The 26,077-nt window shown below is 23.5% G+C and overlaps 2 protein-coding genes across 2 annotated transcripts; both read right to left on the bottom strand.

The window, feature by feature from the left end:
* Nucleotides 1-11,562: 11,562 nt before the first annotated feature.
* On the bottom strand, nucleotides 11,563-12,369 carry LOC110653272 (ethylene-responsive transcription factor ERF022-like). The gene has a single exon (XM_058137986.1). The coding sequence runs from the start codon at nucleotides 12,321-12,323 to the stop codon at nucleotides 11,748-11,750; it is 576 nt and encodes a 191-aa protein (XP_057993969.1). The 5' UTR covers nucleotides 12,324-12,369; the 3' UTR covers nucleotides 11,563-11,747.
* Nucleotides 12,370-23,558: 11,189 nt separating this feature from the next.
* LOC131174495 (ethylene-responsive transcription factor ERF021-like) lies at nucleotides 23,559-24,207 on the bottom strand. The gene has a single exon (XM_058138014.1). It carries the CDS (start codon nucleotides 24,181-24,183, stop codon nucleotides 23,617-23,619), a length of 567 nt encoding a protein of 188 aa, XP_057993997.1. The 5' UTR covers nucleotides 24,184-24,207; the 3' UTR covers nucleotides 23,559-23,616.
* Between the last annotated feature and the right edge of the window lie 1,870 nt (nucleotides 24,208-26,077).

The following is a 26,077-nucleotide window of genomic DNA, read 5'->3' as shown; positions in this document are numbered from 1 at the left end:
GACTACCTGTCCTATCCATAGCCAACACCACATCACACGTATGCCAACGCACACACACTGCTTCAAATTACCACAACAACATCCATGACACTTTAACAGTTGTGAATGTAACATAAAACGTACCTAGAGTTTAACTACATAGATATATAGATATAAGTGATGCATGGGCATGCTTGAACATATAATAATAGTGAAATTACAATTAAAATTAATATTTTACTAATGACTTGACAAAGATCCTTTGTGGAGGTCAGCGGAGGAAGAAGGTCAGATCGGCTCACCTGACAATTTTATTGTAATTATTTAATACAATTAACTCAATACAAACTAAAAAAAGACCAAATACGTCCTAAGTCGTGCCGAAAATCCAGCAGAGTCTCCCCTATACCTAGGACCTACCCAACCTGCAAAAGGGCTCAAAACGCACTTCTATATTCACAAATTATACACTCACAATTCAATCACATCACACAGCCCCTCCTGGGCCCATCCAAATAGTCCTCAATCATAATATATAAATTTACAGTTTAATCCTTATAATTGATCATTTTTACAAAAACTGCCCAAATAAGTTCTAAAAATTATAAAATTTTGCCCCGCGGTCCTTAGCAATATTATTAGGTTATTGCAAAAAGAATCATAATTTTCTGAGCTACCACGGATATTTTATGAAATTTTAATCCAATTCAAGCACTAGAAAATTACGAAAAAGTAAGGTTCAAGTTTACCTATGCCGATTCCGAATCCAGGGACGGGCTTGGGACGTCTAACAACGGTGGGGTGGCCAAAATCTCGATCCAATTCGGAGGCTTTTTTGATAGCCGATCATGCATTTGGAAATTCACGAACCTAGACAAGCCGAATTTCTGGGAATTAAAGATACCTACAAGAAGCTCACAACATGGGGTTTAGTACATAAATTTTACGAAATTTTCTAAGCTCATTTAATGCTTGGAAAAATACTACGAAGTTCCGTGGGGCCCACCGAAAAACGGTATCGCAAAATTTTGAAATTTATATTCCCGCGAAGCTCTCGAAGAGTGGAGCGCTCTGGTACTCTCGGTTTTCTTGTGGCGAGAAATCTAGCCCAAAAGTTAAAATAGGCTAAAACTTTTCGGACAAAAATTGGATAAACCGCTCGATGGATTTGGTGTTCTTGGTGTCTATGGAAAGCTCTCGAGGTGTAGATGGTGTTTGACACAAGACCCGGCCCAAATGGTGGCCAGATCGGCCGAATTTCGGCCAGGAAGACGAAGCTGCACGCTGCGCGTCGCGTCACTTTGCGCGACGTTTCCCGGCATTCCAGGCAGCGGCCGGCAAGCTGGGGTGGCTGGGGAGGCGCGTCGGCGAGGTGGGGAGCACAGGAGGCGGCTGGCGAGAGGAGGAGGGAGGAGAGAGAAAACGGGAGAGAGAGAGAGAGAGGAAGGTCGGGACGCGCGCGGGGAGAAGAAAAGGAAGAAGGAGCCGGTCCAATTCGATCGGTCCCATCCGATCCGGTTCGATTCCGTCGATTCGATTCAAGATACAAAATTTTAAATTTTTACTCTACCTTGGGACCGAAAACGAGGCCCAAAAATTTCGAAAAAATTTCTAGAAAACTCAAAAAAATTCATAGACTCCAAATATATTTTTAGTTTTGCCACGTGGTCTTTAAATTAAATTTTAAAAATCATCAAAGTTTTTATTTTCGAAAAAATCGAACCTAATTTCTAAAATCCGAAAAATTTTAAATAATTTCCTAAAATTCAAATAAAATAAAATATCAATAATTACCCAAAAATAATAAATTAAAAAAAAATAGGGGTGTTACAATGGTGATAGTGGTAGCAAGGTAAAGTAGTGGTAGTGATAGAGGTCAAGAGGTTGTAGAGGTGATAGCGGCTAAGTGATGATAGCAGTGAGCGAGTGGTGGTGGTGGTGATATCGATGGTGGTAATAGGGTGGTGGTGATGGTAGTGGTGACAAAGTAGGGATAATGACAGTAGTAGTAGTAGTAGCCGAATAATGGTGGTAGTGGTAGTGATGATGTTAACAATAAATAAAAAATTAAAATAAGTAATTATGATTGTATTTATTTTTATATGTAATAATCATTACGTTATTTTAAATATAATTGATTATATAATTGTTATTCCATTATATAATTTTTTTTGTATTATCAAATAACGTAATCAACTATGTAACGTAATAACAACTACTGTACAATTTTAATTACGCCGTACCAAACATAATTTTATAGTGTTTAGTAGAATATAATGTAATGCAATGTAATTAATTAAATAATGAAATTAAAACTACAATATAATATAATGTAATTATCATTACATTCGTATGTTTAGTTGCAAAATAATAATATAAGTAATATAATATAATGATAATTTTCATTTTAATATTTAATTAATTTATGGTGTCAATAATAAGTGACAATGATTGTAGTAATTGGTAATCGAGGAGCAGTGAATTAAGTGATGGTGGTAGCAGTGACGACAACATTGGTTAGGTGGCAATGGTGGCAAAGTGAGATAGTAGTATTGGTAGTCGCTAGGTGGTAGAGATGATAATGGCTAAATGATGGTAGCGGTACTCAAATGATAGTGACAGCGACAAGGTAGGGTGGTGATAGTATCAGTAATGACAAGTTAATGATAGTAATATTAATAATAAATGAAAAAATCAAAATAAATAATTATTATTATATATATTTTTAAACGTAATAATCATTACGCTATTTTAAATATAATTAATTATATTATTATAGAATTATTATTTTATTATATGAAATTTTTTTATATTACTGAATAAAGAAGTTAAATATATAATATAATTATAGTTATATTACAAATTCAATTACGTTATAAGTTTATGCGTGCGCGCGAAGATACATATGGGTTTTTTATTATTATTATTTTCTCCCAACAATTATTCATAAGCTGTTCACTAGCCCAACCAAATTCCGATTTGACGAAAATGCAGTAGCACTTTAGCAAAAGTAGGAAAGTGCCTGCCTGACGAAGGACTTGATCTAGGCATAGGAAGCTGACTCTGCTTTTTTAACTTAAAAGTCATGTCTGGTTGGCCCATATTAGATTTGGACGGCTCATTAGATTCATTTAAATACAATTTTCATCAGACAATAAAAAGGAAAAACAAGAAGAAAGCAGTGGGTAAGACTTTGGACTTATTGTGGAAAAACTGAAATCTAATCAATTGAAAATGTGTTCAAGTTCACACTCATTTTTATTTATTTAATTTAATTATTATTATTATTATTATTATTATTAAATTCAAAATATTATAATTTAAAAATAATTTTAATATTATTAAATTAAAACTTATTAATTATAATTTCACCTTTTAAAGGCTATGAGATGTTATTATTTTATATAAAAAATTATGATTATCTCAACAATACAAATAATTTTAATGTTGAGACATCTAAATAAAATAATGGCATGATAAGAATAGTAAAAAAAAATTCTTATTCCTAAAAAATAAAAAAATTACTTTTCTCTTTTCATTTTTTATTCATAAAATAAAGAAATTAAAAAATATATTAAAATAAAATAATTTTTACTTATAAATTGAAGAAAACATCACCACCGTCCTTAGATTATTTTAATTAATAATCATAATAAAATATAATAGAAAAATAAATTTAAAGAAAAAAAACTAATAAAATATCAGGAAACCTTAAACCCTAATAGTTGATTTTTTTTTGCGAAATTAAAAAAAATTAAACATTTTAACGTTTTGGCAATCAAATCCAAACATTAAATCTTGATTAAAAAAAAGCCAAATTTTTAAAAATTATTAAAAATTTTATCCAAATTTCATCAATTAAATTTCAAACTCCATTTTTTTAACTTATTTATAACTACCATTGAAAATCCAACATTTATAGCATTCATCAACTCTTTCATAAGTTTGTTTTGATGTATAAATATTGGGTATAAAATAATGATTAGATTTGATGGTAATGAGAAGAGAGAGTACATGACTAAAATCGTATCTAATTTGATTGAATGGCTAAGAATTTTAAGGCACCATAGATATCAAAATACAGTTTGAAAGTAGTTGATGGTATTAGTAAGTGGAAGAATATGTTGACAATTTTTGATAAAATTATAATAAATTTTCAAAATTTTGAAAAGATTTGCATAAAATTTTTATACATTTAAAAATTTTGACCGATTCTACTACTATCGAAAGAATTTGATAAATTTGTCAAAATGCAATAAGATTAACTTTTCTTATCAATAGGGCTTTTTTATTGTTTTTTTTTTTTTAATTCTCAAAATTTAATGACAAAACTCAATCCTAATTCCTCCCAACAAAATGCAATTTCATTATCAATAAATCATCGTTAGAAAGGCAAGATGGATAGTCATGGCAATATGGGTCTATTGGGGGAACATTTTGATCCTAGTATAACATAGGCTTGCTCCTCATTAAGTACAAGAGCTTGAAACTACTTATTTATGGTTATTAAGGTTTTTTACATTTGTGTTTCTTTAAATGTTGATTGAGAGATTTTTTCAATAATAAATTTTATCAAGATAAAATGGTATAATTGTACTTGTGATAATTTGATAAATGACGTTTAATTAATTTTTTTAATAATATTTTATTATTTATCATTTATATGTTAACCCAGATATATATATATATATATATATATATATATATATCTGTTTTGATAGTTTCTTTTTAAGGAGTGTCCTCATCATCTTGATGAAAAAGAAGGAATGGAGCTTAGTAGGAGGCTTGGCTTATGAAGAAGGCAAATTAATTTTTAGTTTTGTAATAGGCAAAGCCCAAATGAAGATAAATTGGTAAATTATAGTCTGCTTTTTTTTTTTTTTTTCCTTCATCTTCCTTTATGGGCATTGAAGATTTTGGAGTCTAACCCAATTAGAAAAGTCATGGGAATACCACATATTCTTAGACAAGAAAATGATGATCTCCAAGTAGAGAATGAGTTATTGAAGCAGAATATGATAGACCCAGTTTGCAACAATTGCAGCAGCCTTATGGTTTTTAATCGATTAGTTATTAAATTAGTTATTTAAAATGCTCGACTCAATGATGGATTAGGTCATGAAACCTCATGAATTGGACCGACTCAACCCTTCTAACAGCTAGTTAAAGCTGTTAAAAAAAAAATAAAGTTAAACCGACATATTTAATTTAGTAATTAAAAAGTGTAATTGATAGACGATAGAAATCTAAATAATTAAATTAATTTATTTAGTAAAATTATCAAAATTATAACAATAATTAATAGATTATTTGATTCTGTTAGCCCTATTGTTAGAGCTTTTTTATCGTTAGTAGCTAGTTTGAATTTATTTTTTATTTAGACTATATTATTTTTTAAAATTTATTAATTATTAAATTTTTTATATTTTTAAATTAATTTTTATATTAATAAATTATTTATAATTATAAGAAATAATATATAAATATAAAAATATTATAAATAATAACTAAATTACTTATATATATATATATATATATAATTAAAAATATGAATTTTAACATAGTGGAATGTGTAAAAGTGATAAAACAGTCCACAATGAAAATAATCTAATGTTTATGGTCAAAATTAAGACTTTTGTTTATAATTGTTAATTTGGTGGGTATTAAAATAAGTAGACTTTGAAAATCAAAACACATCATTGCCCATCAATAATTGAAAATTAAGGAAATAATTAAAAAAAACATAAAATAAGACTACGACTATATGAAGAAAAAGTAATGTATTTCAACTTGTCCAATTAAAAAAAAATAAATTAAATATCGATCCTATTCTTTGTTTTTCATTTTTTTCCTAGATAATATTTAGCTATTTTATTATCTAATTAATAAAACAAATTTTGGATTAAAAAATGTGTGATACTCAAATTTAATTTTTTTATATATTCTATAGGTATCTCCAGTCTAATGAATTAGAACTAATTTTGTTCACGTCGAATTAGCCTATTAAGAAGTAAAACACTTTTAGTGGGTATTTTTTCTATTTACAAGAATCGAACACTTAATTTTATTTAAAGTAATACTATAAATAAATAATATTTATATCTTTTTAATATAGATATATAATTAGCAAAAGTGTAATTATTTAAATGATTCATATTAAAATTATAAGTAAAAAAATATATAACAAAGGACATTAAGTAATTTTATACTTATTAGTTATATAATTATATCAAGAAGGTGTAAATTAATGTTTATGTTTCTTTAATTTGAAAGTGCAAAAATTTTAGAATTATTTTGTATTTTAGACTATAAAATTTGTTTTCTATTTTAATGTATGCTTTTTTATTTTTACTGAAAATGGGTGTAAAATTAAGCTAATTCACATGTTCGATAAGAAATATTGTGCTACAGGGACCTTACTATATTCATATCGGGACCAAAATTTATGATATCTCTGTGAATAAATTTAATTAGACGTAGATTTACCATCACATTAAGAGCTGCATGTGTACATAGACAAATCTAGGTAGAATGGCATTTTCTTCAGTCAAGTAAATTCAACTTCATCATTCACAACAAAAAATTAAGAACATAAAAAAAAAATACACATCAACAACCCAAGGAATTAGTTAGAAAGCGAGATTTATTTAGCTTAAAAGGTTTCAAATTTAAATTTTATCACTAGTTTCTTAATGTGATTTCATATCTACGTACGTCCGATTAATTTTATTATATGAAGTATTCTAAATTTTAGATCCAATAAAAATATGATGAGGATACTTCTAAATATGTGTGGATATGAAAGACCTAATATTATTAGGTGTTTAATAATTTTAGTCTTCTTATAAATGAAAAAAATATATATATTTTTTAATTCAATAATATTAAATCATATTTTAATTTATGAAATCTCAAATTTCAGCATGGTAAGAATTAAATAAATTAATAAAAATATTATCCAATTAAATTTATAAAATTTGTGATTAGGGAGAAATAAAATTACACTAATAAGAAGAAGAAGAAGAGAGTATTATGTATTATTGTAGGCACCACCATGGAAAAAAATTAACTATATTAAAAACTTGACGAGGCCCTACTTTTGGTTGTAACAATCTATCCACTAGCATAATTAACATTTTCTAATAGCACGTTTCTAAATTAATTAACTATAAATTAAAGACTAATGCACGTTTCTAAAATCCTAATTAATTAACATTTTCTAATAGCATAATTAATTACTAGAATTTTTTATTAATAATATTTGGAGAAATTACGACTTTGTTTGGTTGAATTTGATGGTGAAATTCATTTTATTTGTAAATAATTTTATCCATTATATAATTCATTTACAAATGAATTTGTTTGTTTGATATATTTTATATTGAATATGGAATCTATTTTAAATAAAATAAATTTTAAATTTAGAATAAATAAAATAAAATAAAATGATATATAATAAGATAATAGTTTTATTAGTTGAAATGTTTATAATTTTAAGTTTGAAATTTATTTGGAGAAATTACGACTTTGTTTGGTTCAATTTGATGGTGAAATTCATTTTATTTGTAAATAATTTTATCCATGATAGAATTCATTTACAAATGAATTTGTTTGTTTAATATATTTTATATTGAATATAGAATCTATTTTAAGTAAAATAAATTTTATATTTAGAATAAATAAAATAAAATGATATATAATAAGATAATATTTTTATTAGTTGAAATATTTATAATTTTAAGTTTGAAATTCATTTATAAATTCTTAGATTTTAATTTAGTTATAATAAATTCTATAGCATTTATCATTAAAAATTTTAAATAAATTTTCTTTTAAATTAAATACTAAAATTTTAAATTTGTAAATGAATTTTATAAAATTTCATAAAATTTATTTATATCAAACACTAACCTAATTCAAAATCTCAAAAAAAAAAATAGTATTTTTAGCAATAACTGCAAAAATCCATTGCCAAATTCATTGCTAATATAATATGATCAGCAAAAAATTCATCGTTAAGCTATATATTATTTACAATGCATTACAAATCCGTCACTAAAACTACTATTCTTTTTTAAAAAAATTCCTTAAAAAATAAATCAATTAGTATTCATGAATGGAAGTAGAAGATATTTTATTTAAACACTAAATCTATTTATTAAACCCATTTAAGAGTTTTACATGTAGCATTCGAAGTGATAATTTATTTATAAAATATAATTAATTTAATTTTATTAAATTTTTTTAATTAATTATTTTAAATTATAATTAAGTTATTAATTTTTTAATTATGCATATATAAATTATAAATTATTAAATGATTACTCTCTTAATACTACAATAAGTAATTATTATTATTAGGTAAGTTACAATATATAAAACATATATTCATTATAAGAAATTTAAAAAATAACTATAAAAATTATCAACAACAGAATTTCATTGGTAATTTACTGATGTTTTATTGACAAAATTTAAATTGATTTGTACCAATAAAATTACCGACGACGCAATTTTATAGGTAAAAGTAGTGCATAATATTAATAGTAAAATTAATGATCAAATGAAAAAAATACCAACTAACTCGTATTTAGTCCGTATTATTAAAAAAATTAAAAAAAATAAAAAAGCTTAAAAAATTTTACCTATGAAACTTTTCGTCTGTAATTACTAACGAAATTAATTTTTTAGGTAATATTAAAAAGAAAATAAATAATAAAAATTTCAAATAAATACCTACAAAAACTTTTCATCGATAATTACCAATGAATTTATTTTTTGTCACTCATATTAAGAAAGAAATAAAAAATAAAATTTTTGAAATAAATTACCTATAAAAATCTATTGTTGATAATTAACAATGTATCGCATTTAATTGGTAATATTAAGAAAAAATTAAAAAATATTAAAAAATTTACCTATCAAATTTTTTCGTTGGTAATTACCAACGAATTGTATTTAGTTAGTAATATTAAGAAGAAAATAGGAAAAAACAACTTAAAAAATTGTACCTACGAAACTTTTTCATTGATAATTACCAATGAACTCGTTTTTTTAAGTAATATTAAGAAAAAAAAATTTTTTAAATGAATACCTAAGAAAATTTTTTGTCGGCAATTACCAATGAACTTATTTTTTGTCAATAATATTAAGAAATAAATAAAACATAAAATTATTAAAATAAATTATCTATGAAAATCTGTTGTCAGTAATTACCAACAAACCATATTTGATTATTAATATTAAGAAGAAAATGAGAAAAAAAAATTAAAAAGCTTATCTACAAAATTTTTTCATTAGTGATTATCATCGAATCATATTTAGTCAATAATATTAAGAAGAAAATAAAAAAAAAATTTAAAAACTTAAAAAATTTTACCTGCAAAACTTTTTCGTCAGTAATAACCAACAAACTGTATTTAGTCTGTAATACTAAAAAGAAAATATATAAAAAAAAATTAAAAGCTTAAAAAATTTTACCTACGAAAATTATTTTTCAGTAAATCATAAAAAATATAAAATTCTCACATCGTTTGTGAATAGATAGGAAAGAAGTTAGCTTCTCCATTAAAAGAAAGATACTCTCCAACATATAACAATTGTAGCATAGTCACTCTCTGTGGGACCTACTTTAGGCCCATTAGTTATTTTTTTTAAGTTATTTAAATCTTAAAAAATTAAAAAATTATTTTACATTTAAATTAAAATAATTAATAATTAGTATTTAATTTAAAAATAATAAAAAATGTTAAAATTAACAAAAATAAATTAAAATTTTAAATTAAATTAATTTGAAAAATTTTAAATTAAATTAAATTTAAAACTTAAATTCAATTAAATTAAAAAAAATTAAATTTAAAAGTTAAATTAAATTAAAAAGTAAAAAATTAAATTAAAAATATCGAATAAAAATTAGCCACGAAAAATTATCGTTGATAATTAGTTACGATAATTTATTATTGTCGATAATTACTAACAAAAAGTATTATCGGTAAATAGTCAATAATTTATAAGCATACAATCCCCCACAAAATTACCTAAAAAAATCCTAATTTACCTACGAAATAGTTTGTCCATAAATTTAGCGACAATATTTTTTTCGTCTATAAAAATTACCTATGTGGACAAAAAAAATTTGTCGGTAAATCCTAATTACCAATAAAATATAAGTATATCTGATGGGTAATTTTCGTAATTATTTTTTTAATTTTTTATAGTGATTTATTCCACTATCTATAATTTTATATATATAGCATATATATATAATTTTGTTTTTCATTTTTCCCTTTTGCACTACCTTAATGCTTATCTATTATTAATATTATTTTTTCAAAAATAATATTTATATTACTAAATAAGAATAATATTTGAATATATTATATTTCTTTAATATATTAAGAGGATATATAAATTTTGTTATTTTAAAATGATGAAAATATTATATAATTTAATCAACCTTAAACTATTACATATTTTTAATAAATATTTTTATTATATTACCATTTTTTGTTATTTTTATTATTAAATCTTTATTAATTTTAGAAATAAAAAATATAGTTTACACAAAAAGTAATAAAAATAAAATATAGAGTAATTATTAATAAATTTATAATATTATTTTATTTCATATATTAAAATTAAGAATATATAATTAAAATTATTTATATATTAAATTTATTATTAACCATGTGTAAAAGTATGGACAATTTCCTAAAAATAAAAATATATTAATTGATGGTATCATATTTAAAATGAATTGATTTCAATTTTTTACGTGAAAGCATATTTTTCCTTCTTTATTTTACTTTTTATTTATAATATTTTTTATAATCACTAGGGATATTAATATAAGTTGGTGCTAATAATTATTTCATTAACATTTTATATATTCTTAATTCATTTATAGATATGCCTTTTAATAAATTTTTAATATTAAATTTATATTTCTTCTATTATAATTGGTCAATTTTAATTTTAAATATAAATATACTAATAATTTAAATACTAAAATTAGCTAGTTTTTATATATTTTGTACATATATAGGCATTGAGACCCTATAAGACATCGTATTAGTAATATTTTTTGTATATACTTGTTTTTAGACACTTTCTCTATTATTACTACTCTAGATCTTATTTTATATAACTTGAAACCTATTTTATAATTTCACTAAAATATTATTTTTAATTTTTTTTACTAATTTAAATTTTATTTTCTATATTAATTTTAATTTCTTAACAAATATATTTTTTTAATTATTATATTTTTAAATTTTTCACATGTTTCTATATTTTAAATTCTCACATCATTTAATTAAAAAATTAATTTTAATAGATAAATTGTGGAATATATTTCAGGTTATAACAAAGTATATAGAATTTCAACAAATAATAGAGAAATAACAATCTACAAATTTCAATTAATGTATATCAAATTGCAGATGAAAGTTATGATGATCGGTTGGACATTTAAAAAAAATCAATAAATTTTACTAATTCGATAATATTAAAATTATTTTAAGAATTATAAAATATTAAATAAACTTAATTATTAAAAAAACAATTATTTTTTCACTAAAAAAATTCGTAAAAGATAAAATATTTTATAAGAAATTGTTAAAAAAAAATTAAATTTACAGGAAATTTTTATCTAAATCTCATATATTATATGATGAGATTTACATGTAAAATCTATACGGTGAAATTCATTCACATGTAAAATAGATGGATGATGCCATTTTTTTTCCCTGAATTTACGTACTTTAAATTTAGTAATTCCAAATGGAGGCATCTTGAATTTCCTCGAACTCACTAAATTCAATCTCATCATCCCCAAAAGCCATGGGCTCTTCAAGCGGCAGAGCTCCAGCCAACTCCATCCACATCTTTGGTGAATCCAACGGTGTCTCATTAATGGCTTGAATCTGGCTGGGCGAAAGCCCAATCCTTACAGGACCTAAACTGCCGCCGTCGCCGCCGCCAGCACCAGAGCCACCTACCACATCCGAACATTTCATCATCGGCTTTCTATTCCTAAAACGCAAAGAAGCCTCTTGTGCCGCCATTTGTACATCCTCTGCACTAGAACTCTTAGGCCGAGGAAGGCTATCAGCATGTTCCGGAAAATTGAGCTGAGCTCCAGGTCCCCGGAAGTGCAATGCAGCAACGTCATAAGCAGCAGCAGCCATCTCCGGGGCTTCATAACTCCCAAGCCAAATGCGAGTTTTCTTCCCAGGCTCCCGGATTTCAGACACCCATTTCCCCCATTTTCGCTGCCGAATGCCGCGATACCGTGGAGGAGCATTTGCGGTGGCGAGATGGGCATCGGTGGATCTTTGTTCCATTGAAGTAGCAAAGCAGAGAGAGCAGAAATGGTTAGCTGGGGAAAGAGATTGTGAGAGTGATTATATAGAGAGAAGCCGTGGAAGTGTGGTGGAGGACTGAAGAAGCGTGGCTTCCGAGTAGCTACGTAGTTTTAGTGGGAAGATGCTGGCATTGGCTATGCATTGCATGTATGTATGTAGGCTATTTTTTCTACTTCTGTCTTAAATGACGCAATCATATTTTGCCACGTTGCACCCGTTAAGAAAAAAAAAGTAACACACACGTTGATGTCTTGCGTTTGTGTACATTTGTACCCTTCGATTTGAGGATTTAATTTATTCTTTTTATGTAATCAATATGTCGTGGAAAAAATAACACCTGAAAAAAAAAATAAAAAAAATAAAAAAAAAATATATATATATATATAAAATTATGTATTCTCTCTGTATGTAAGCCCTCTCAACTCACAATACTTTTCATTGGTGACAATTCCACTCTCTCTCCTTTAGATTTTTTTTTTTTGGTATTTTTTATTTTATATTTTCTTTTAATAATTCTCAAATTTTTTCCTTTCTGAAATGAATTTTAGGGATTTATTTTTAGACTTATTCTTCTTAATATATCTTAAATTTATTTCTCTCAATTTTTGTAGTTGTCTTTTTTGTTATTACGAGGGTTTAATTTTCAGTTATTATAAATAAAAATATGATTATTAATTTTATTTGATTGGAGATTTTACATCTTGAGTTGCATATATTAATCTTTTACCAATGAAATCTGATAATGCAACATGTTCATCCATCAACGCATAGTTGTTAGAACTCATATACGTATGTCATATGTATTAAATTCTTGAAAAAATAGTCTAGATAGAGAAGTTATTTTGTAGTCTAAATCGAACAAAGAACCAGTGACTACTTGAAAAATTTATATCTTTTGTTAAAATCATTTTTAAGCAGAAAAATTTAATGATCAATGAATTTTATTGTCTATGATAATAAGTTCCATAATTGATATACAAAAATAGTCTTGTATTCCTGTAATTATTTGTAATACTTAAATTCTTGATATTATTAATGAATTTATATTTTTATTAAAATAATAATAATAATAATAATAATAATACAACTGTTATATATATACTATAATTTTATTTTTAAATTTTTTAAAATTTAAGATTTTAAAATTTTAAACTCAATACCATTGAATAAAAGAGGATTGTTTTACAGATAAGTTTGTTTTATTTGATAAACATAATATATATATATATATATATATATATATATATATATATATATGTATATAGTCATTTTTAAAAATGCATATCTATCAAAACTTAATTAATAAAAAATATATAATTTATTTATTATAATTATATGTGGATGGAGTAAAAAATTTTATGAATATATATATTTTTGGTTAATATATGTCTATATGAATGAGTAATTAACAAAAATTAACGAACATTTATGATTCATGGGAGCAAATAGACTCAATATTGGTAAAACTTTTTTAACAAATAATAATCATGACAAGTCGAGACAGACTCGAATCTTACATGTCGGATGTCCATTACCTAAATCTGTTTATATAAATATTTAATTAAATATAAAATATGTATTTTTAAAATAATATTTATAAATTTTATTTTAGATAAAATGAAATTTAAATATTTTATGAAATTATTAAATTTTTAAAATATAAATTATTAATCAAAATAATTCTTTATATATATTACTAATTAAAATATATAAAATTAAACGGATTCATATTTTTTCTAGTAATAATAATTGAGTTTGAAAATAAATTTTAATTTAATTTGAGACATGTTCATATTTTAAGAATACAAATAGAGTTTGGATTTAAATATAGTAATTTTTGTGGATATTCTACCCATTACAATCCCTAATCATTCGTTATACAAGTTAAGAGATTACTTATAAAAACACTAATTAAATTAAAATTTTTTTATTAAATTTTATCTCTTTAATCTCGTGTGTAATGGGATAACTTATAAAAATGCCAATTATATAATTGATATCCAATTTGCATATTCAATTATTCAAATCAAGTAGTTATATTTAGGGCTGAGCAGAATTCTGTCCAAATTGAAAAATCGAACCGAATCGAGTCAATTCGATTCAATCAGTTCGGTTTTAAAATTAAATCGGTTCAATTTGATTTTATATTATAAAATTTCTGTTATTTCGGTTCGGTTCGATTTTGAAGAGAAAAAAATCGGTTAAACCGAACTGAACCGAATAGTAATTTATATAGTCAAATCAAACTAAATCGAACCAAATCGATTTTTGAATTGATTTATTTTTACGAAAAATTTATGAATTATATTTAATTTTATATATATTAATTGTTTAATTTCATTGATTAATGGTTATCAGGTTCAAACCAAAGTTAAAATTAGACCAAATAACTTGAAAATCAAGTCTAAATTAAAAATCAATAAAAAATCAAATCGATCGATTTAAATCGAATCGAACCGAAATAGAGCAGTTCGGTTCGATTCGGTTTCTAAAATTTACTGTTCGATTTTTATAATTTAATTCGGTTCAGTTCGATTTGAACCGAATACTCACCCCTAGTTATATTTACCTTCTACGGTTTATGCTTATTTTTTAATTAACAATTTAATATTATAAAAATTATTATTCTTTTTATTTATATGATTTTTCCATCAATATAAATGTTTATTTCCTTTCTAAAAAAAAATTTCCTATAACGGTGAATATGTTAATTTATACTGAGATGGATTCAAGAGAAATTGTCGCCATTCACGAAGAGGACTTATCTAAATTTGGGCAAATAATTTATTATAGAAATTTATTATCAAAAGAGTCTTATTAAATATTAATGATAAATTAATTTAGCGATTCATTTATAAATAATTGTTAACATTTTATAAATATTTCTTATTTTATAAATAATGCACTCTGGTCAAATCATGCAGATCTGGTATACTTATTCTGTTCATTGACGCGTTTTACCGGCACGTGCCATATCCTTTGACCACTTTCTTGTTCCCATTTTCTATTAAAATTACGATTTCTCTAAAAAAAAAAAAAATCTCAGCCATCTAAGCGAAGTTGGCCATAGACCATGGCCGTCTTATGGTCTATCTATTTGACTGTTTTAGTTGCCGATGATCTTTGCCCGTTCCCACGTTTTCCTCGTGGTATTTCTCACGTTGAGTTAATACTTACTCATTAAAAAAAAATTCATGAATTTTATTATTTTAAAATTAATATTTTTATCCTTTTACTAGCACAAATATAACAGATGGAGTGCTCATAGAAATTCGTTATAAATTTGATTACTTTTAATACTTAAATTCATTGTAAATGTGATTAAAATTCATCACCTAAATTATTTAAATTTATCTCAAATTTAATCATTATTATTTTAATAATATTCAAACTCATTTACATTTATATAATATATTTTATTAATAATTTATATTTAAAAAAATAAAAAATATATTTTATATTTAATTAATTATTTATATAAAAAAATTTAAATAAAAAATATTTAATTTAAAATTTATCTTAAATTTAATTATATATCAGTCGAACTAGAATTCATTTTAACAAAGTTTAATTAAATTTAGTATTTTTTTAAAAATAAAAAAATAAATTAAATATCCAAAATATATATAAAAATTAATTTATAAATATAGAAACACACGCTTTGGTTAGATGTTAGTAGTAGAAAGGAAATTAGTAGAAGGTTGGAATATTAGTCAAGGAAAAGAGGAAACAGCTGGATCAAGCAAAGCAAAGCAATGGCGCTAAAAGCTAAGTTGTCTTCCAATATTTGTATAATTTTAACCTTTGATTTCACAAAAGCTTTCTCAATCAATTGCACCGCCCCATCCCATCCCAATATCCCATACCGTACTCCAAGTACCAATATTTCCGCGTCCACCGGCAGATACCGGTCAACCCTTTTTTATTCTTATTCTGCATACAATTATTTTTTTTTTCTCTTTTATTATTATTATTATGAAAATTCAATTTTTACCCTCATTTATTAAAAAATTTTAATTTCACTCATTTTTAATTTTTATCTAAATTAAATCAGAAATTTTAATAGTTTAACCCAAAAATAAAAAATTATATTTCTTGATTTAAATAAAAAAGTAAAAAATTTAATTTCTTAATTTTTTGAGTTAAATTTATTAATTTTTTTATTTAAATAAAAAATCGTAAGCTTAACTTTTCTTTATTTCGAGTTAAATTATGCTCAAATTAAAAAATTTAAATTAATTTAGATAAAAAAATTAAATTGAGTTTTTCAAATAAGTATAGGAGTAAAATTAAACTTTAAGCCTATTATTATTATTATTCTAAAAGTTTTATAACTTGCCTTTTAAGAAATATATAGCTGTGAAACAATAGGTTATAATAGAAAAATTGAACTGTTATCATTTTAGTTTAGTTTTTTTAATTAATTTAATTTGGTTTGATTAATATTTTTTAAAAAAGTTTGATTTTATGTTTAATTTAATTATTTTTATAGAAAAAAATTGAAAACCCAACCAATCAATTTGTCTTTGTAATCAATTTTTTATTGATTTTATGGACTTTTATAAAATATAATATATAATTTATAAAAAAAATAAAAATAAATTCAAAGAACAAAATATAAAAATTAAAAAAAAATTTAATAAAATAAATTGTAATAAATTTAATTAAACTAAATCAATTTTTTTTATTTGGTTGTATTCAACTTAAATCATATTTCAGTTCAATTAATATTATTTTTTAATTTGTTTTTTTTATTATTTTAACTTGGCACTATTCTATATATATGAATTGAAATTTTGGCGTTAAATGAAGTCAAAATAAAAAAAATTAAAATAAAAATAAATTAATTCATGATAAATAAAAAAATTTAATGGAAAATAAATTTACCCAAAATTCATTATGGTCATTTGTATTTGTTTATATAGTAAATTATTTGAAAATGAAACGTAAAAATTTTTGTGTTTCTTGACATTTTTTTTTATCTCAATTTAATTAGCACCATTCCTGCAATTATAACAACTTCTTGAACTCACACCCAAATGATTCAATGGGAATGGCAATTATATACTTTTAAATATTTTATGTACACACTATATTTTTAAGTGTTATTGACTATTATTTGAGGAAAAATAATCTATATACATAATATATAAATTTGTAAAGGGAAATATCGAGTTTGATCAAATTATCTTTTATTATTTATAATATTTATAATTATATTTTTTAATATTTAATTTAATTTTAAAATTTATATAAAATTAAAATTCTTAAGATTTAAATTTTAATTGTCTATATAATTTTAAAATTTATATAAATCTAAAATTTTTAATCTTATTTATATTTAAAATCTACTTAATTAACTTTTTATTAGAATATAATTTTAAAATTTTTTTATAAAAATACCTTCAAAATTTTTATAATATTTACAAAAATAGGATGATATTTTATTCATATGAATCACTTTTTTAATGAATCTTAATAAATTTTTATATCTATCTTAAATTTATTTTAATACAATTATATTTAAATTTACGTAAAAATACAAGAAAAGAAATTAATATTTTTTAGCCAAACATATAAATTCTTTTATTAATATTTTTGACATTTTCATTTAATTTAATTTTTTTATAAATTCATTAAAAAATATTTCATATAAAATAAATTTATATTTTTCTTAATTATAAATATATATATATATATTTCTAAAATTCTTAATTATTACATTAATATATAAATTAGTTCTAGTTAAAATAAAATTTATAAATCTAATATAAATATTACTAATTGATAATATATATATATATATATATATTCATATGAATTTAAAATTTTAAATAATATATAATTACTTACAAAGTAAAAAAAAATTATATATTTAGGAAAAACATTTAAATAAGTAAACATATATTATTTTAAAAATTAATAATTTATAGAATATGTTAAATTTGAAATTAATTATAAAATTAATATAATTAATAGAATAATTATAATTTATAATATTATTTTTTTATTTTAAAATGATATATTATTAAAAGTTTAAAAATGTTAATTTCTATTTTTTAATTTTTTTAATACTATAATGTTACACTAACTTGATAAATAGTGAAGATATATATATAAAAGAAATCATACTTTGAATATATAATTATTATTTCACTTTGATAAATTTATATTTAAATATAAATACAAATTGATAATTTGATTAAAAAAGTCACAATTTTCATATGAATACAAATATTACATTATTTAATAGAATTTTTATTTATTTGGATTCAACAACTTTCTTTATTAAAATTTGACATTTACTTCTGAAAAAATAATTATAAAAAATTTAATTTAAAAATACGTTATAAGTTAATTTGATAAAATATTTTACTATAAATTAAATAATTACCTATATATTTTTTACTGTAATCATTTTAATTAAAAATAACAATGTATTATGGACAATATTTTTTATTTGATTAACATTGATTTTTTATTTTTTATAGAAAAAGAATATTTTAGTTATTAATTTATTATTTATAAATAATTTATTAGTATTAATATGTTTTTCAAACTTACTTAATTTTTCTCCATATTGTTAAAAATATGAAATTATATAAAATATTACATATTAAACAAAAATGAATAATGTTGATATTTATTGACATGAACGTGCATAATTAATTTTATCACATAAAATTAAAAAATTAAATTGAAAATAACTACAAATAAAAAAAATTAACATTATATGAAATTATACTAAATTAAATTTATTTTATTATTATACATATAAACCCTTAAATAGCGTTGAAAAAAATTTAAATTTTTTAAGTTAATTATATATGTTTTACAAAAATTATAAAATAATAAAAACTAATTAGTCTCTATAAATTCAATACTCATAAACTAACAAAATAATAAATAGTTAATTTATATATTTATAAAACACTTACCATTATAAAATTATATTAAAATATAAAATTTTTATTATAAATTTAACCTCTACAATTTCTTATTTTTATTGATATATTTTTATTTTCATTGATTTAATTAGAAAATGATAAGTGTATACACAACATATATATTATAAAAAAATGAAAAATTATTATATTATCATAATAATTATAATAATTAATATATTATAATAACATTATATTATATAAAAAATTAATAAAAAGTAATATATAAAAATATTAAATTATGGATATATATAATAAATATAGAAAAAGTGCAATGAAAATTTAAAATAAAATTACTATATTTTAAAGAGCTACGGCTAGTGAATTAAAAATTTTTTTTGTTATTTTAATTTTTTAAAATAATTTAGAGATTACAAAGGATTTAAAATCATATCTTTTTAGCTAGTGACTACTTCTTTTTTGGAGATTACTAAAAGGGTCGCTTACATACGATTAGTGATTTTATTTATTTATTTTAAAAATTTTAAAGAATTTGGGCATTATTATTTATTTATAATAATATGTTCACTTGTTAAAAATTGGGGTAATTTTTCAGATTTTTTTTTAAATTAGAAAATAGAATAGTTTCTTGTTGTTTTGTGAAAAATGTTTTTCTGATAAATATTTTTTTGTATTTTTTAGCATTTGAAATCTTAAAAAATTGGTAAATAGAAAATATTTTCTTGATAAAAAATATTAAATAATTTTTAAGAAAAATAACCTCTTCTAAAAAAGAAAGTTATTTTATGAATTTTGACATTCATATTAAAATATAAAATACTTATACATAAATGATATAAATATATACAATTAATTTAAACATTATAATAAAAAAATAAAAAATATTTTCATAGAAAACAATTTTAGAAAAAACATATTTTTCGTATACAAAGAAAAAAAAAACAAAGCCTTAGATTTCACTATTTTTTTATAATAAAAATTAAATTTTCCACTAGTTATCTAAGTGGAAAACAATGAGCACTTTTTTATAACAAAAAATTATAATATAACTATTTACTGCTAAAATTAAATAATTATTTAAAAAAATATTTATTTATAATGATAAAAAATTAATTATATTATTATAAAATAAATAAAAAAACACATTAAAAAATTTTAAAAATAAAATAAAATTTAAAATATATTTTACAATGATTTATTGTTTTAATTATGAAATATATGAATACTATTTTTATTTTTGTAATTACAAAATATTTTTATTTTTTGAAAGTAAATATTTTTTTTATACTTTTTTTTAAAATAAAAATTGAAAATTTGAAATTTCCCTAAAAAAATGAAAAATTTCTCAAAAATAAGTGACATGCATATGTAGTTGATCCCCAGAATGCGAGAAACACCCCCGAGATATCCAATGGGATACACAAATTTGCAAAACTAGGCAGAGAATGATTAGCAATATTTCACAAGAAATCTCAAATTTTTTATGGAATTCTCAAATTTTACATTACGCATGTAATATTTATACGCTACTACAATTTCATAGAAAGAATTTTTAGATAAATCATTTATACAAAATATAAAAATAATTATTTTAATTTAAAAAATTTTATTATATTAAAATAATATTTGATTTTGCTTATCAAAGGGAAATACATAATTCACTTAATAGTAATTTATCACTGTTTAATTTTATGATTTTTTTATTAGTCCAATTTAAAAACTATGAGTCGTTGATATCCTTTTGAAGAGGAGATTTGTATTTTCTATTATTTATATTTTCTATTATTACATCAAATTTAAACTTTATGCAGTTTATTACACATATGGTTAGAATTTATATTATCAATTAATATTGTTATTATTATTATTATTATTATTCACTCTCCAATGCATTTTGGATATATCTAGTTTTTGTATCCACAGAAAGACTTTAACCAGTAAATCAAATAGAATGTGCTAATATTATTTTATTTTATTTATAAAACTATAAACGCCCTTAATTGATTTTCTTATAATTTTTTTTTAAAAAAATAGTCAGACAAAAAATCTAAAAAATAAATAAAAAAGCAATAGTGTTGATGAGAAGCATAGAGCAATAACCACAAATTCAATATTTCAATATTAGTACATAAATTAATAATAAAAAAAATAATGAATAACCTATGATTCAATAATTCTAGAATCATTTTTAAAATTATGAAATATTAAATTCTAATTAAAATTTAATAAAAATTAGGTAAAAGCTTTTTAAAACCTTAAGAAATGGGCTAAAAATCACTTAAACTAGTTAAACCCTTAACTTTTAATAAAAGGCTTAAAACAGCCCAAATTTTAAGGTAGAATAAAAGTCTCTCTCTCTCTCTCTCTCTCTCTCTCTCTCTCATTGATCTCAGTTTCGTTCCAAGGTGGCAGACTCGAGCTCATCAAGAAGTGGGTCTTGACATAACAGATCCTTCCAGAGCTCAAATCCCTCCACCCCTTTTAGCCATATAAAACTTCACAGCTATAAAAATCCAATCAACAGCGGCAATTGCAGCAACAATAATTACACAATAGCATAGCATAGGCTATGAGGATAATAAGGAGTTATTTCTCCTTAGCAGGCACGGTGTGAAGGGTTTGCATTACTTAATACTACGACGTTTCCAAAATCAAAAAGCTCGCCACCATTGGCCTCTTCATGGCCAAGCTCATCGAAGAGAAGTATCGCAAACCCAAGAGCTAGAACGTCAATGATCAGCTCCATAATTATCAACAGACAACAAGTTCTTAGCTTTTTTTTTTTTAATATATAATTTTCTAGAAGGAATTACTTGATCATAATCGATTTATGATTTTGCTGTAGAAGAAAACATATACAAAGTCAAATCGAAGTTTTATTTGTGAAATTTTTTATGGAATTAACTTTGTGTTGGATATCTAATTTCATCTGATCTATATTAGCAGTTGAATTATTTCCCTTTGTTTCTGGGAAAAATCGAAATTGGCATTCGGGTTATGATTTTTATTTGATCAATGGAAGTTGGATTATGTTTTAATAAATAAAATTTTGCATTGATAATTATCTGAATTTATATAGAGGCATATGAGCAGTTTGTTCTATTGCAATGTCCAGCTGATTTGAGGAAAGGTACAACAGTGAACTATTTGTACATATTGCTTTGAAGGTTCTCATAAGAATCTTAGATAGATAAGCAAAACTACCAAGCTACATGAATAAGCCAGGATATTTGTAATTATTGTGGGAAATATACATACCGAAAGAATGATGATAATTTCTTGCTAAGTTTGAGTAAATTGATTGACAGATAACAAAAAATAATGGTCATAAAATATAATAAAAAAGATGGAGAACTTTTTAGAGATTTAATTACTGATTAGTGGGTGATAATTGTGTTTTAAGTAGGAGATTATGGGCTTATTAACGAGACATTAAAAGTCTCAACTTTGAACATTTTTCTCCATTTTATTAAAACTAAAGGCCTTAAGTGGACTAAAAAATTTAACCCAGAGACTTAAAAGAGCTTTTTTTATTAAAAATGACTAAACAAATAATAATAATGATGTGAGAATCATAGAACAATAGAAACAAATTTTATTGCAATACAATTTATAGTACAAACAAACCGACACCAACAAAGAAGGTGACAAAAAGTATGTCTGTAAGGGAAGGAGAGTCCGTGGGTGGCTCTTGGGCTAATCCATGAATCGTCTTCTGGTCCCGCCTAAAACCTTCCACCTTTATAAAAACCACAAGGTAGAATACACAATGGATTGGCTTTCCTTCTTTTCCCCCAAACTAGCTCTTTCAGATATTGTTCCACCAAGCACTCATTTCCCTTGAAACCCCTTCCCTTATTTGGCAACCCAATTCGTCGATCATGCAAACCCACCAATTAATAGTTTTCAATAACCACTTACCTCTACTATATTGAAAACATAAGTCTAATCAAGACTTATATTAGATGAAAAGTGAAAAACTTATTTATAGATTGAATACATAAATATTTTATCATAAATCTATGATAAATTAGATTTAAATAAAAAATTTTTAAATAATAAATTTTCAGTCAAGAGATTAATTTTTGATGATATAAATATGAAAAAATAATAAAATATGTATATTATAGAAAAATATATTCTCAAACCGAAAGTATTTTATCAGAATTTAATTTTATCGAAATATGCAAAAGAAAGACAACTATATAGTGACTCATGATGAATTAGATTTTGATAAGTGTTTTTTACTAATAATTAATTCTATAAAGAAATTATATTTTCCTATTGTAATTGTTGACAATTAGAAAGAAAAAAGTAATCTAAGTGTTTATATTATATTATTTTGTAAGTAGGAAGCAAAACGTTACCTAAGGATCCCAAAGAGAATCATTTTGCATGGTATAATTCCATTCATTATCTTCCACTGCATCATTTGAAAACATCATTGACTCTTCTACCATTCCCATTTGCATCCACATCTTTGGTGAATCCAAAGGTGATTCGTTGATCGCCTGAATCTGGCTCGGCGACAACCTCACAGTCACCGGACCCACCTCGTTTTTCGAGCTACCACCACCACTGCCACTGCCAGTGCTACCACCTCCACCACTGACTTCAGGCTCCTTCACAGGTGTCCTGAGACGTAGCGCAGCTTCATGTGCAGCCATGCGAATATCTTCAGCATTGGAACTTCCAGGCTTAGGAAGATCATTAACCAACTCAGGGAAATTAAGCTTAGCTTCACGTCCCCTGAAATGTAAAGCTGCAACATCATAAGCAGTAGCTGCCATTTCAGCAGTTTCAAAACTCCCTAACCAAATCCGAGCTTTCTTTCCAGGCTCACGTATCTCAGACACCCATTTCCCCCATTTCCTCTTGCGAACCCCTCTGTAGCAAGAAGAGGTACCGCCATGGCTACTGGTTTGTTCTTGCATTTTCTACAAACTAAGCACTAACGAAGCGATAAAGAGAAGTGTTATCCAGTTAATTGTATATATTAACGATCGAAACGTGTTAAAAATATCTAAGAGAGGGTTCGAAGCAGCAGCAGAAGTGAAAAGAACGAGGTTTTGAATTCTAGGAAATTGAAAACTTTTACATGGAAAGACCAATCAAAGAATGACAACTGTGAATGTGTTTGATCAATTGAAGCCAAACATAGTAATCTTTAAAATATGTTTCGGGAGCAAATGAAAAGACAACAAATGGGTTTTGAAAACATAGAAAAATGGCCTTTCCTGTTCAGAAACGCGGTTTGATCCCAGGTGGGGGCGGAGGAGGAGATATTGGTGGTGCAGGAAGAAGAGAAGATTTGGTGTTGGGTCCCATTGTTCCATAGATAGGTCTCTGTGTGGTATGTTGCTTCAATACGTCTCTAGAGAAGCAATTTACAACTTTTTTTATGGCCATGGAAGTCCTCTGCCTTTCTTCCACGACTCCTAGATTACTTTATTGGAGATTTATAAGATATTTCGCGTGCAACCCAAAAATAGAAACCTTTTATACTCGTATATTTTCTGTCATCTAATGTATTGTGGAGAGTGGATTCTATCTTTATGCTAGAGGGATAGCATGTCTTCCAAGACCACTGAAAAGGAAATTATTTTTTCAGTGGTTTTTTAGTTGGGCGTTTTATCTATGTGTATTTTTAAGTGAGATGTATTATGATTTTAATTAAAATGACAATTATTTATGGGTTTGGTATATACAGGTAATAATTATTTTTGAAAATTTTTATTTTATTAATTGTTTAATTAGAGAGGTAAACATAGAGATAATATGATATTTGGAGACTCGCTCGTCTTGTCTTTAAGGGGTTTTTTTTTTATCTAAACTCAATCTCTTATGAATCCAAAACATAAGATATATGATGAGACATACTTATTAAATATATTAATTTCGTATATTTGTATTTTTAATTTATAATGAACGAAGTCTAGGCAATAATTTTCTATAATTAAGTGTCATGTATCAATATATAAAAATTAAAATATGTAATAATTATTATTTGAGGGATTATTCAGCGCTTTTGGAACATATGTTTTTTCACTTACACATATATAAATCTCACGTCACTTTAAATAAAAAGCAACTGAATTTTTGTATCTATAGAGAATACTAATTTTTAGTTTTCTCGGTATATAATATAAATTTTCTAGTTATTTATTAGTCTAATATAAAATACACATAATATATATGATGCTCATTTACTATTTTAATAAGATATATTTAATTTAAACTTGACCTTATATAAAATAAATTTAATAATTATTAAATTAAATATTTATATTAAAATTAATATAAAATTAACTAAAATATCTATAATAAGTGCATAAATTTTAATATAAATATTTAATTTAACATTTATGAGTTATGCCTGCCCTGAGACTAATTATTTGAGATTCCACATCGTGTGGTGAGAGAGTGTGTGTGTGTGAGGATTATAAAGGACTAAGAATTCAGTTAAAATTACCATACTTTTAATAGTGGTCCAATTCTGTTTCTGATCTATGTGCGTGTATTTTTTTATCTTTGAAAAAAAAAAAACTCGTTCTCATAGTCAATTTAATATAATACATATACTATAGCTAGTTTTTTTAAAAAATACGATCGTTTACTAAATATAATTTGTGTTGGATGGATGTAAGTAATTACTAATTACATATAAAAGCTAAATATATATAATTACTTAGTGATAGAGGATTTTAGAGTGAATGAGTAGTGATGATAACAAATTGAATATTTTTGGGTATTTGTTAATTAAATTTTATTTAACGAATTTAAGTAGTATATAATTAAATTTAATACAAATTTAAATTTAAAAATAAT

Source organism: Hevea brasiliensis, chromosome 16 (assembly GCF_030052815.1).
Source record: "Hevea brasiliensis isolate MT/VB/25A 57/8 chromosome 16, ASM3005281v1, whole genome shotgun sequence".
NCBI classification, from domain to species: domain Eukaryota; kingdom Viridiplantae; phylum Streptophyta; class Magnoliopsida; order Malpighiales; family Euphorbiaceae; genus Hevea; species Hevea brasiliensis.
This window is presented reverse-complemented; position numbering and strand designations above follow the sequence as displayed.